This window comes from Myotis brandtii, unplaced genomic scaffold, assembly GCF_000412655.1.
Source record: "Myotis brandtii unplaced genomic scaffold, ASM41265v1 scaffold311, whole genome shotgun sequence".
Taxonomy (NCBI): Eukaryota; Metazoa; Chordata; class Mammalia; order Chiroptera; family Vespertilionidae; genus Myotis; species Myotis brandtii.
The window spans coordinates 892534-907181 of NW_005361913.1; the positions used below are offsets into that span (position 1 = coordinate 892534).

Below are 14648 nucleotides of genomic sequence, written 5' to 3' on the forward strand. Positions count from 1 at the left end.
CCGTCCCCCCCCCCCCCCCCCCCCCCCCCCCCCCCCTCTTCAAAGAAATTCTCTGGATACTTTAAATGGTCTACAAAATTATCACTGTTCTTTGAATAAGTAACATATTAATTGTAGTTTGCAGCAGCAGTTTTACAGTAAAGGGAGGTTCTTGTGAAATCTATTCTGGGAAGATGAGGGAAGGCAAGGGAAAAAAAGAAAGAAGCAGGAATGTTATGTGGTTCTGCATCATTAATACTGGCAATGGGTTCTTTCACCTCCTGCCCTCCCAACCTCTTGTTTTCTGACCCAGTTTTGTGTGTTTAGATGTAATCATTTGGCTGATGGCTGCTCATATACAGAATGCTTTAGGAGGCAAATCATTCTGACAAGTATATTAAGAAAATAAACTTTAAAAGTACTTACCAAATGTAAATAGAACAATCAAACTTCAACAGAAGCTGGGCTTTATTTAAGGCACCACTTTCTGTACCAGTTAAATCTTCCCCTCTAAACTCTTAATATGGCAGCCACAGGGGATATCATGTTAGATTGTCAGTGCATTGGGATGAAACACTGAGCAGCTAGTTAGTAACTGTGTCTGCATGATAACGTTGGCGTTTAGTTGAATCTAATGACTTTGAGGCATTTGTAATTCAATCATTGGGATAGTAACAGATGAGCCAAATTAAGAACAGAATGTTTTTATTTACTTTGTAATTTTAAGCAGTTTTTTCAATGCTTGTTAAAATTTTAATTGTTGGCATTCCTATTTTGGCAGACTTTATACTTTAGAAGGAAAACTGGTTGAAAGTGGGACAGAGTTGGAGAATGGACAGTTTTATGTGGCTGTTGGCAGAGATAAGTTTAAGAAATTGCCTTACAGTGAATTACTTTTTGACAAGTCAACCATGAGAAGGTCTTACGGGTAAGTTTTCATCCTCAGTTACTTCTCATATGTTAGTTATCACTTGAAATAGCATTGAGTCTTTTGCTGACCACTGGTATATTTTATATAATCTTGTTTATCAGTTAGACTGCAAAGCGTATACGATATACATTGACCTATGTTTTTTTTTTTGCCATGATTGGAGATTGAGTCTATTGCACAATAATTTTTGGAAATCTATGGAAAACTAAATAGTATATTTTTTACTATATTTTTATTTTTTTCTATTCATTTATGGTTTTTTTAAAGTATATATTTTATTGATCTTTTACAGAGAGGAAGGGAGAGGGATAGAGAGTTAGAAACATCGATGAGTGAGAAACATCGATCAGCTGCCTCCTGCACATGCCCAACTGGGGATATGCCCGCAGCCAAGGTACATGCCCCTGACCAGAACCTGGGACCCTTCAGTCCGCAGGCCGACGCTCTATCCACTGAGCCAAACTGGTCAGGTATTTATGGTTTTATAACAAATATAAAGATTTACTCTTGTGAAGAAGATACAGGGCAATTAGCTTCTTTTAAAAAATATAAATTTTCATTGATTTCAGAGAAGAAGGGAGAGGAAAAGAGAGATAGAAACATCAATAATGAGAGAGAATCACTGATCGGCTGCCTCCTGCATGCTCCACATTGGGGATTGAGCAGGAGCATGTATATACCCAGGCATGTACCCTGACCAGGAATCAAACCTTGACCTCCTGGTTCATAGGTAGATGCTCAACTACTGAGCCACAATGGCAGGCCAATTAGCTTCTTTAAAGCACATATTTTTAGAAATTTTAAGAATGTCTTAACTGTTTACCTGGATCAAGTAATTTTTCAGCTGGTGCATTCAAAACATCTAAAGGTGTTTAAAAAAACCCATAATATTTTATACACCGTTTAATAATAACTGTAAAATATAAAAACAATAAAATTCCACTTGTGCAAAATAAATAGATTAACTGCTTTTGTAGTTAATATATGCAAAATTTTATAGATAACAATTTTAATTATGCATGATACGCTGTGGACCATTTTTCTCTATGCAATGTCATGTATTAATGAAAGATGCCTTATTTCAGCGAAGTAGCTGGACCTCATAGGCATGCCTGAGGAGCCCCTGACTCCTGGCCCATGCTGGGACCCTCCCTTCAGCTTGCTCACGGTGCCCAGGAATCTACCTCTACTGTAATTTACAGATATTCTGTGACCACTTTGCTGTTGGAAACAGAACTTTTTGGTGGTTCTCTGCTAGGGTGGGTGATACTTGTAGAAACAGAGCAGAATGTCACCAATATGTTGTCCATTAATTCACAGTTTGTGAAGCCTGATGGGGAGCTCAGTTGAGGGTCTGTAGATAAGTATTAGATGGAACCAAATTTCAGGGATGTTGTTTAATGTATGCAAGAGCACATGGTTTCCCAGCACTTTAGAATTACTCACCAGCAGACTTATTGCTAACCATCCTTACCCATCCATGAAATCAAATCCTTCCACAGCCTGCCAAGCAACACTGGATTAGTCTGTTAGCGTCAGTGTGTAATTGATGGCAGTGGGAAAACTCTAACTCATGGTGACCTTTCTCAGGCAAATTAGTAAGATGACATTTATCTCTGTATCCTCTTATTTACAGAGTTTCAGTTGAGTTCCAGAATAGGTCTTTTCCTAATAATATAGACATCCACGAAACAACATTCCTATAGTTGAAGGGAGTTTTTATTTTTTGACAAGAGAGACTGGTTTAGAAAGCCCCTGAATATAAATGTCCGTGTGCTACCATTCTGAGCTCCCATCAGAGGCAGACAGCATAGGAGTTTAAAGAGAGAGAGAGAGATAAATTTATTGTTTTAAACTCAATTTGGCAAAATCATTACTCAGCTTGAGAAATGATCTTTTGAAATTCATATGGAAAATTCAGGGAATTAAATAAAAATGCTGTGAAAGAATATAATGTGGTACTAAAGGTTTGTGGTAAGTATCAATTACAATAGTATGCAGAAAAATAGTAAACATCTTTTGGAATGGAATTTTGAAATTTTATGGTGGTCCTTGTGAAATTGGGAAAGTATGTAGTACTTTTGTGAAACACTGATATCAGTAAAAGTAAACAGTTGACTTCCAGGTTGGGATGACAAATTGGGATGACAATTGTCTTGCATTGTATATTATTTGTAAATAACACTCATATTTCCAAATTGCAATTTGTTTTCGCAGTCAGAAAGCTTCTTCACTGCCTCCTATTGTGGGATCCAGAAAGTGTAAAGGGAGTGTAAGTATCAGATGGTTTACTCATTAATGTTCTATATTTTTGTTTAATACATTGAGACTGTCCTTTGCGTTTCAATTAAATTTGAAGAAATAAAAGCAAGCTGGTATATGAGCAATTGTGTGAAACAACACTAGGACATTAATGTTACAATTAAGGTCTTACATGAGAGCTAACATTTTTAGAATATATATTTTGAAATAGATATCTTTTTCCTTGCTATAGACCTGATACAATTTATATCACAGTTGAAATCCAGGCAATAATACATAAAACTAGAAGAAATGCTGGGGTAGGTTACATTAGTGGTCCACCCAGTCCTATTTCCTATCTCTGACAAAGACTAAAAAAGAAGTTTTTGTAAGAAAATGGTGATCCTCATATATAGTTCTTTAAAAGATTGAGAATCATTTCAAATATTTATTCCCTATCAGAATCTTTTCCATTCATCATTCATTCATTCGTTAATTCAGCAAAGTTTATTAAATGCCTATTATGTGGGAACTGCGACACGCAGTAGTAGGTAATTCCTTAACTTCTTTGTATTTTTCGTCTGTAGTTCTCATGGAGATGAGTTTTATGTCATGCCACACTGTTGCTTTGACAGAGTTCTTCTAGCTAAGGCTTCTCTTTCCACCCTTTTGATTGAATTTCCAGACTGGTAGTGGTCAGGACTGATTTGCTATTTCCCCTCTCTGAATTAAGGAAGCAAAATTCTTATTATGGTGTTTTGTGAAATAAATGGCTGTTTGGCAATGATACTGCTTTCTAGTGATGATTTAGATGTCTCTCCATCCTTTTGGTTATATCATGTGAAATTCTTGAAAAAAAGAAAAATAATTTTGCGTGAAGAAGTAGTGCTGAACTCAGCATAACAAACAGCAGACCTTTATTAGCCACTCATTCACTGGGACTCATACTGTTACAGGAAAACCGGACAAGAACCAAACAGCGCTCTGAGAGTTTGGAGTTACACTTTATTCACCGCGGCGGGCTTAGGGAAATGAATCCAAATTCTAAGCAAAGCTACAAGCAGAACTTCCCTTTTTATAGAAGAGCCAGCCCTTGGTGTGCTTGCTGGCGGTGGCCTTGAAAACTATACAGTTCTATCCAATTAAAAAATGCACCTGGCATGGCATTGGGTGTATCTAGTCTCTGGCCTACAAGGTCAGACAGCTAAGTTTATCTCCCCCATTATTCAAGCAGGCTAGAAAGCAAAGTTACTTTTTCAGAATAAGAGGCCGTCCAAAGAATAGCAGAGAATCCCAAACAGTAGTTTTACAGAATAGGGGTTTTCCTTCACAATACAGCTTATGACAAAGCACTTGCCCCTCAAGAAATGTACAATCTCATTGAAATAGAGAAGATAGCTTGAAAAGGTAACCAAGCTAAACACCAAATTTGTGATGGGACTGGTAAACATGAAAGAGACAGAAGGCATCAATGTGCATTGGTCAAAGTACATGGAGAAAATTGAGTTAGAGTTATACCTTTGAGGACTCTTTAAGATTAGGGCAAAGTCAATGAGGGGGGGAGGACTTCAGATGGAAGGAACAGTGTGAGGAAAGGAGAAGCAATAATACTGGCTGATATTTAGTGAACACTTGAGGGCTCAACACTATGACTGTCTTTACAGGTGTGACTTACTTAATCTTCACCCCATGAGGCAGGTACTATTATTACTGCATTTAAAAATGAGAAAAGGAAGCAGACCATAGGAGTACCACTTCTAAAGGCTTCTGTTGAGCAACTGGCAGGGGAGGGATTGCGACCAGATGGCCTTCCTGGAGGAATCTTGTGTTTCTGACCCCAGGGAACAATGAGTTGCTCAGGCTGACTGGAACAGAAGGTCTTTCTTCTGTGGTGTGGAGGCTGATGTGCCCGAAATGGTAGGTGATGGCAGTGTTAGATGACTTGGAATGTCAGAATGAGGAGTCTAATCTTTAAGTAGAGGGCAGTCATGAAGCTTCTGAGAGGTGAACATGTTAATCCAAATCAATTCTAGGAAGGTCAGATCTTTTATGTGAAGAAAGACTTAACATGATGAGAGGCCATAGATGAGACGTCAGTTATGCTACAATTACAAGCAATGGCCTTGGTATCTATACTAATAAAAGAGTAATATGCTAATTAGACTGGGAGACCTTCCGGACATCCTTCTGGACAAAGCTGGGGGCTTGGCTAGCCTGCAAGCTGACCCCAAACAGCCCTCAGACCCTCACCCAGGCTGGCCATGCCCTCCAGTGGGGACCCCCACCCCAAGGGGGGTGTGGGCAGCCTGCAAATGGCCATCAGCCCCTTGCCCAGGCCCACCCTGCCCCCAGTGGGGACCCTCACCCCAATGGGGGTGTGGCTGGCCTGCAAACGGCCCTCAGCCCTCAGCCCCTTACCCAGGCCAGCCCCACCCCCCAACCTCATCCCGAAGGGGGCGTGGTCAGCCTGCAAATGGCCCTCAGCCCCTCTCCCAGGCCAGCCATGTCCCCCAGCAGGGACCCTTACCCTGATGGGGGCATGGCCAGCCTGAAAATGGCCCTCAGCCCCTTGCCCAGGCCGGTCATGACAGCCAATGGGGACCCTCACCCCGATGGGGGCGTGGCCGGCCTTCAAACCACCCCAGGCCCCTTGCCCAGGCCGGCCCTGCCCCCCAAGGGGACCCCCACCCTGATCCGGGACCCCTTTCAGGGAAGACCAGCCAGCCCCTACCCATGCACCAGGACTCTATTCTATAGTAATAAAAGTGCAATATGCTAATTAGACCAGGAGACCTTCTGGGAGACCTTCCAGATGTCCTTACAGACAAAGCCATGGTGGCGGGGCCGAGGCAGAGATGGTTAGGGGCGATCAAGCCAGCAGGGGAGGGCTGTTGGGGGCGAGTAGGCTGGTGGGGGAGGGCAGTTGGGGGTAATCAGTCCAGCAGGGGCGGGCAGTTAGGGGTGATCAGGCTGCAAGGGGGGCAGTTGGGGTTGATCAGGCTGGCAGCAGAGTGGTTAGGGGTCATCAGGTAGGCAGGCAGGTGAGCGGTTAGGAGCCAGCGGTCCCGGATTGCGAGAGGGATGTATGACTGCTGGGTTAGGCCTGATTCCTGTGAGACCCTCTGTGGGATCGGGCCTAAACTGGCAGTCAGACATCTCCCGAGGGGTCCCAGATTGGAGAGGGTGCAGGCTGGGCTGAGGGACACCCCCATGCATGAATTTTGTGCACCGGGCCACTAGTCCTATATAATAAAAGCCTAATATGCAAATTGTCCCCTCAACTGGTAGTTCAGCCAGGGGACAGGGCCAGCCGGCCAACTGCCAGTGGCCCCTGACCCCGCTGTCCCTGCCCCAGCCAGCTGCAGTGGCAGGCAGCCAGGGAAGGGAGGCCTTGGCCGGCAGCCGGCAGCCAGCAACCACTAGGGACCCTACCTGTGCATGAATTTTGTGCACTGGGCCTGTAGTGAAGTGATAAGAGTCTAGACTGGGTAGGTGGTAGAAGTAGCAGGAGGTGATTACTGCTCAGGAAAAATGAAAGATTTGCTTGGTGATTGATGGGGTTATTGGAGAGGTTGGAGCCAAAGATAACTGCAAGTTTTTGAGCTTGGATGCCTGAGAAAATGGTAATACAATGGCCAAGGAAGGCAGTCAGGAAAAATAATGACCTGCTTAAGTTGGAAGTGTGATCATGAAATCTAGTAGATATGTTCAGCAAGCAATTATAAATGATGGAGTCTGAGACCTGATGTGGTCATCAGATGTAGATTTGCAAGTTCATCCACATTATGGTCGTAGCTGAAGAGCAGACACCTGTCATTGTAGTGTTCTTTCCTAGCACCCAGCACAGCCTGGCAAGGAGCAGGCCTCACCATGCTGTTCAGTGAGAGGATGGGTGAGTGGCACCTGCAGAGAAAGTGCAGTGAGAACCACAGAGGACCCAGGTTTGAGACAACTAATAAGGGTATAGAGAGAAAGAAGATGGAGAATATTCTAATAGTTGAAAAATACGTTAGCCACTATAAAGCTAAATAAACCCATGAATTTAGGGTTTGGAAATTTTGTCCTCTTGTTCTTCTTCAGGACTTTGGGGTGGGATCACTTCTGTGTGCCAGGCAAATATGAGCTCATTCATTCTCCCATTATAACTGGAAGAGTGATCACTAAACAGAGACTCAGTGTAGTTGAATAAGTGACCCTAGGTCACAGGGAAAGTTGATGTCAGAACCAAGATCATGGCTCAACTCTTTGCATTCACAATAAAAATGAACTTTGGAATTACTAGTATGTGCTTACTATTCTATAATTTGGAATGTCTAAAATATTTATTAAAAATGCATTTTCTGCTTTAAAATTCATGTGCAGGAGGATTCACATGCAATTTAGAATCTGTGCTATGAATACTGTGTCATCTAATAATGATTGATTAGGTTTTCCATGTATTTGGTGTGGAACTAAGCCCCAGGGAGACAGTGATAAGCAAAGAGACATGGTGCTTTCTCTTAGTTTGTGGACTAATTGGGGAGTCAAAGGTTAAATGATTTCACAAATACACAGATAATAACATGATGAAAACGAAAGAACAGTGCTGATGAATATGAGAGGCAATCAAAAGAGAACTACCTTATATAGGTGTGTCAGGAAAGGCCTTTTTGAGTAAGTGATCTGTAATGACAGACTATTTCCATCTCATAGAAAGAAAAGACTCAGAATTATATTTTCATGCTCTGACTTAGAAAAATAACATGATAGCAGAGTTTGTTCCTCTTTCCACAATACTCCCAAGGCAGGCTGCACATTTGTCCATCCACTCATCTGCTCATTCAGTTATCCACTCAACACATTTATTGAGCACTTACTAAGTGCCAGGAACTACTCTAGGTACCAGGCATATAATGGTGAACAGATAGGCAGGTTTCAGACCTGATGGAACTTACATTATCAGATGGTATAGGTGAAATGTGTAAAATAAAACGTGGCAGGGCACCTACAGATGAAAGTTCCCTCAGACAGAGAGTTTAATGATAGAGCTTGTTATACAAAGCTGGGGCCGGGGAGAAAAGAGCCTTTACAGCAGAGGAAAAATTACAAAGGCCCTTGGTAATGAGCTTGGCAAATGACGAGGGCAGGAAGAAGGCCAATGTGGTCTGAGATAAAATTGGCAGGCAGCGCCTGAACCCGAGTTTGGGTTTTATTCCTTGCTAGGATACCATTTGAGGGTTAGACAAAAGAGGGTGATACCATTTGATTTGCATTTTGAGAAGACCATTCTGGCCACGGTGTCTACAGAAAGTGAGTTGGGGCAAGAATAGGAGCAGGAGGCTGTGGGACAGCTGGTGTCCAGGCATGTGATGCAGGTGACTTGGACAGGTGGCAGCAGGTGAAATGGGCCTCTATGATAATTCTTCTTTGAATATGTTGTAATGGTCTGTTGTTATTGGTTGATACATTCATCATGGGCATTTATTGAGTACGTTTTAGTGCTTGGTGGGTAAGGGGAGGCAGAGATTCCTGAGAAAACACTGAACATATAGAGGAGGAAAAAGAGAAACAAATATACAATATATTTGGCATTAGTTAGTGAGAAGCTTGATGAAAAATGCATCAAGACATAGGAAGAGCCCGGCTGGTGTGGCTCAGTGGTTGAGTGTGGATCTAGAACCAGGAGGTCATTGTTTGATTCTTGGTCAGGGCACAGGCCTGGTTTGCAGGCTCGATCTCCAATTGGAGACATGAAAGAGGTAGCCTATCAATGATTCTCTCTCATCATTGATGTTTCTATCTCTCTTTCGCTTCCTCTCTGATCTTATTAAATCAATAAAAATATATTTTTAAAAAAAGACATGGGGATGCCCTGGCCTGTTTATCTTGGTGGATAGAGCGTCGGCCTGCGGACTGAAGGGTCCCGGGTTCGATTCCGGTCAAGGGCATGTACCTTGGTTGCGGGCACATCCCCAGTAGGGGGTGTGCAGGAGGCAGCTGATCGATGTTTCTCTCTCATTGATGTTTCTAACTCTCTATCCCTCTCCCTTCCTCTCTGTAAAAAATCAATAAATAAATAAAATATATTTAAAAAAAAAAAAAAACGGGAGAGAAAGTGCCATAATATCCTGGTGTGTGAAGTGACCCTGGAGAAGGGGCCGCATGCAAATGATAGAGACGAGGCAAGAAATAATAATTTGGAAATTGGGGGGCCAGGCAGGAGCCCATCCCAAGAGGAAGGACTCCGCCTGGGCTCAGGCCTTGCCATCCTTTTATTCAGTTTGGGATACACCTATAGCCCTTAGGCAGGCAATTTCCAGTAACAGACAATCTTATCAGTAAGGATTTACATGACTATCTGGTGGAGAAATTGCTTCAGCTACCATTGTCTCCACTAAACAGTGGGTGCATAGCTCTGACCTTTGCCAGGGCTCAAGGGTCACCAGCATTCTGGGCTCCTTGTCCACACCTCTCTGCTAGAGAAGACTATAGACGGCTTCCCACACTGGTGGGTGGGGTAGGCCTCTTTTATGAGGTCATATTTGAACAGTGAGGAACACCTCACCTGGCACATGGTAGGTTCTCAAAACCTGGTTAGTGGATGTGTGCATGACTGGCAGTGGACCCCACAGAGAGAACATCTCAGGTCAGAATGCCAGAGTCACAAACTCTATTTTTAACAGAAGGATTCATTTACTCCTTTCCTTTAATCAATTGGTTCCCTGGAGAATGCATGTGTTTTTAAGAGCATTAACTGTGTGGCACTGAATTGGGGGGTTGAGTGAACTGGACTCTGAGAAAGTTGACTTTAAACTTGGGGATCCATTGCCAAATCAGCGGGAAAGCATTCCTGAACTCATGTGCACATCAAAGGGGACACAGACCTGGATCTTAGGAATTCATTTTTCCACACAGCTTTCTAGGGATTGCTCTATTGCATAATGAAGGGGAGTGTGGTTAGGGCTTGATAGAACTTTAAAGAGAGAGAGAGAAAGCTGCCGCAGTTTGTACAGTTTGCTGTACATCAGTGACTTGGTTAGCAGAGTTCCACCCTTGTGGTAGGAATGTGAGGACTGAGGGGTTCTGGGTTCAAGCAGATCCTTTCAAATCAGCCAGGGAATGCCCTGCGCAAAGCAAGACAAGACCAGAAGCCACCCTGATACAGACTCTAAGTGCTGGGGAAGTCACAGAAATGAGCAAATTGGGATTATTTTTATTATATACTAGAGGCCAGGCGCACGAAATTAGGCCTGCACCTTCAGCCCAGCCTGCACCCTCTCACAATCCGGGACCCCTTGGGGGATGTCTGACTGCCAGTTTAGGCCTGGTCCCAGCAGTCGAACATCCCTCTCACAATCTGGGACCGCTGGCTCCTAACTGCTCACCTGCCTATCTGCCTGATCCCCCCTAACTGCTCACCTGCCTGCCTACCTGATCACCCCTAACTGCCTCTGCCTGCCTGCCTGATCACCCCTAACCACTTGCCTGCCTGCCTGATCACCCCAACCGCCTCTGCCTCAGCCCCCCTGCTGCCACAGCTTCTTCCAGAAGGACATCAGGAATGACGTCTGGAAGGTCGTTTGGCTGTCCGGTCTAATTAGCATATTACGCTTTTATTATTATAAATTTTTTAATCCTCCTGAGGATATGTTTTATTTTGTTTGTTTTGTGTTTTATTAAACTATGTTTTTATAGAGAGAAAGGAAGGGAGACAGATAGTGAGATAGAAATATCGACGAGAGAGAAACATCAATTTGCTGCCTTCCACACATCAATTGGCTGCCTTCCACACATCCCCTCCTGGGAATCGAGCCTGTAACCTGGGCATGTGCCCTGACCAGGAATCGAACCTGCCACCTTTTGGTGTATGGGACAACACTTCTACCAACTAAGCAACTCAGCCAGGGCAATTGTGAATATTTTTAAGTTGTGGCCCTAACCTTGAAAACAAAAGGAAAATTTAAGTGAATTGTCTTAAGTTTTATAAAGTTTGAAAAATAAACCTATCAGCAAAAGTCTGTTCTCTAGCTGTGAGGCAACTTCGTGTAGAATCAGAGCGCCCTCTAGTGGGAGAGGTGCAAAATCAGAGAAGTATTTGAAAGTTACAGCCGAAGACTCTTTTTCTTATGACCATATGGCTAATACATCTTGTGATTAATAATTTACAGATTAAGACATTATAATTGTTAAGGTTTTGATTTAAAAGACATCCACATGATTATCCACATATCACAAAGTCACTGTGAAGCAAGAAAAGTTCCACATGCTCCTAAAACTCCATTTACCTGGTGGAGAAACCGAGTCCAGTGTGTATGGGAGGGCTTCTCACACTTGCTCTCACCAGACGCTCAAGTGAGAGCAGCACCACCTGAGTCCTGTCCAGTTGCTGCTCTTCAAGTCCTCCTCCCAGGTGCGTCCCTGCGACACAGGTGGCTGCTCCAATAGGCAAAACCCTCACAGAATTATTTAAACTTGATGTTTTATGACAGGTTTTTATGGGGGCTGGAAATGAGTTTCTGTAGTAATGAAATAAACCTGAGCTGTTTGGGTTTTGTTGGACATTGCTTTGGGAACTACTTAAAAATCCAAGTTTCAGTAGAGTGAGGGTGATGGAAGGGCTCTTTTAATTTTTTCCCCCCCCAAAATACTTTTTTTTTTTTATTTCAGAGAGAGGAAGGGAGAGGGAGAGAGTTAGAAACATCAATGCTGAGAGAGAATCATTGATGGGTCTCCTGCACAACCTCCACTGGGGGTGAAGCCCTCAACCCAGACATGTGCCCTGACTGGGTATGGAACCATGACCTCCTAGTTCATGGGTCAACACTCAACCACTGAGCCACACCAGCCAGGCTCTTGATAGTTTTTTGCTAGTTTGAACTAGAACTTTGCTATTCCTGTCAGATAAGCTGAGATGTGTGTAAGGCAAAAGGCAGGACAGTGGTTTAAGTATCACTGAGGTCAAGGTTTTGCATAGGACATGCTGTAAAATAGGCTGCTTCTAGATCCCTTCCACTGTGTCACTTCCAGGTAGCTTTTTTAGGGAACCACACAACATAATAGCTGTTTCTAGTGCCTTGGCATCAAGCAGCTCCTATGTAACAGAAAAATCAGACCTGGGTAATCTCGAGAAATTGAGTTCCTTTATTATCTATAAAGTGATGGCAATGATATCTATCTATAAATATTTGTGTTAATGGGTATTTAGCACATAAGAGCTACTCGATAACATTGTTTCATCAACTGGCACAGCTGTGTGAGATGGCAAAACTCCCCTATTCACTCTGCTCCCAAAATAGCAATGACTATCTATGTGCCCAAGTAATTAGCCACAGGTGGACGTCCTCAAAAGAAGGAAAATTTCCTTCTTCATTCCTCTCTCTCTCTCTCTCTCTCTCTCTCTCTCCCCTCTCCCTCTCCCTCTCCCTCTCTCTTCTCTTTCCATATATATCTCTCCATATGTATGTATATAATTTCTTATATATTTTTTATATTAACACTTTAGGTGAATCAACATTTTTAAAAGGATAAGCATTTAAATTATTAACCAGTCTTCTAATTACAAAACAATTTTTCCCTTGTTCTCAGTTTTTGTTCTTACAAAGTGCCTGGTGATTAGTCATTACTCGGTAGTGAATGCATGAGCAACAGTGTCCAAAGTCATGCCCTATATATTTATTGGAATCAACTAGTCTTTCTTGATGATCCACAATCACCTTTCTGAGTGTCACTACTAGAAATGTGGTAAAGCAGAATTTTCAGAACATTCAACAAGAGAATTTTTAAAATTATATAACCCCTAGGCATTCCATTCCAGGATAGGGCTCTGCTTCTCCATTGTTATACCTGTCTGTGAACAAGACTGTTCCCAGAGAGCTGTAGAACCTGTTGTGCCAAGATCCAAAGTTTCTCATTCACAAGGCTTCATTTTACTCCATGAAATTTCCACGGCATCTCTGAATGTTCCCATAGGCTTGCTAAAGGGGTTACTCCTTTCATTCAAGGCTTTTACAGTTTTTAAATCTTGGGATGAATAGATATAGTTGGAAATAGACTGGAATATGAGACCTGGCTGATAGTTTCAGAATATCCTCTATAATCATATTATCTATTTCATCTGCCAGGCAATTTATGGCCTTTTGAGAGAGAATCATTGAAGAAAAGAAAAGGAATAAAAACACACCACAACTCTGGTAGCAGTTAATTCAATGATTAAATGGAAACTGTATGTTTAAATTGCAGTTTGAATAGGAAATTAAATTATGCAAAAAAGTGTTATAGATTCAGACAAATTTTATACTGTTAATAAATCTATGCATAATTCATTTTCTTGTAGGCTGTGACAAAATAGCATAAATAACTTCATCTGTAAGGCTGTGAATTTTGCTGTTCTTAATTGGGTGATGGCTAAAACTATTTAAATACTTTTGAATGACTGAATATATAAATGTTTAAAATGAGCAGTTATAATAGGTTTCCAGGCAGATTTGTTTATTTAATATTGCTACATTTATTTTTAGATACTAGCATAGTACAAATATTGCATAAAGATTGCACCCAATATGTGTGTTTGATAGGATTTTAAGAAAAATATATGATCTCTTTGCTCTTATAGAAAGCACTCTGATGCTCATTAAATGAATACTATGTCAGGCACAGTACCAGTTACTTTATAAACTGGACCACTTCATTCTTATTATAGACCTAAAAGCAGGTACATTAACCCCATTTAACTGATGAGGAGACAGGCCAAACAAGGGAGGAACTAGCCCAAGTTCACATAGGTGATCACTGGCAGAGCAGTGGCTCTGAGCCAGGTATTTTGGGTTTCTAAAACTTACATTTTTTTTCCCCATTACCTGCAGCTTCACACTCTACACACTCAGGTAAGTTTAGCACCTGAGCATCTGAGAGTCAAGGCTGTCTTGTTAGGAGGGAGTCTCTTGCTGTAGCAATGGCCACGCAGTAGCTGAGATCAGCACAGCTGTCCCTTGAGCACTCACAGTAACCACCACTGTAGTGGCTATTACGTGGCTCCACAGGAGCCATACTTGGGCCAGTGACAGGAGCCACTGAAACTCAACCCCACGTTTCTGCTGAGGAGCCCACTTTGCAGATGCAAGGTCTTCATTTCCAGAAGTATTCGGGGACTAGAGGCAATCACTGGAGGTGTGATCGTGGGTGCTGCCTTTCAGAAATGTGGATGTGTGGTCTTGAACTGCTGGGGTCTATGTTGCACTGGATTTGCAATTCATAGAGACCATTGCAGTCACCAACAGATGAGTAAATATTGGAGATTTCTACAAGCGCAGTGTATGTCTCTTCAAATGACTATCTCTATACATTCACAGTGACAACTAGTTAAGAAGGTATTTCTTTGACTTTGTTCTTGGGATCCTCTAGTCTGCTGTTGGATCTCTGTATATTATTCTTTATTTCAGTCAGTGTATGCTTAATTTCTAATTGGTCCTTTTTCATATCCTTGAGGGTCTCACTATATTTCTCGGAGGTTTCTAGAAGA

The 14648-nt window shown here is 42.3% G+C and overlaps 1 protein-coding gene across 1 annotated transcript in view; it reads left to right on the forward strand.

Annotated features, from left to right (window-relative positions):
- DCDC2 (doublecortin domain containing 2) overlaps window positions 1–14648 on the forward strand; it is a gene marked incomplete at its 5' end in the record, with an annotated part of 197202 nt that overhangs the window by 67761 nt on the left and 114793 nt on the right. Inside the window, 2 exons of the mRNA XM_005869968.2 lie at window positions 761–907; window positions 3128–3182. Coding sequence (XP_005870030.2) covers window positions 761–907; window positions 3128–3182 — 202 coding nt within the window. The remainder of the gene's footprint in view (window positions 1–760; window positions 908–3127; window positions 3183–14648) is intronic.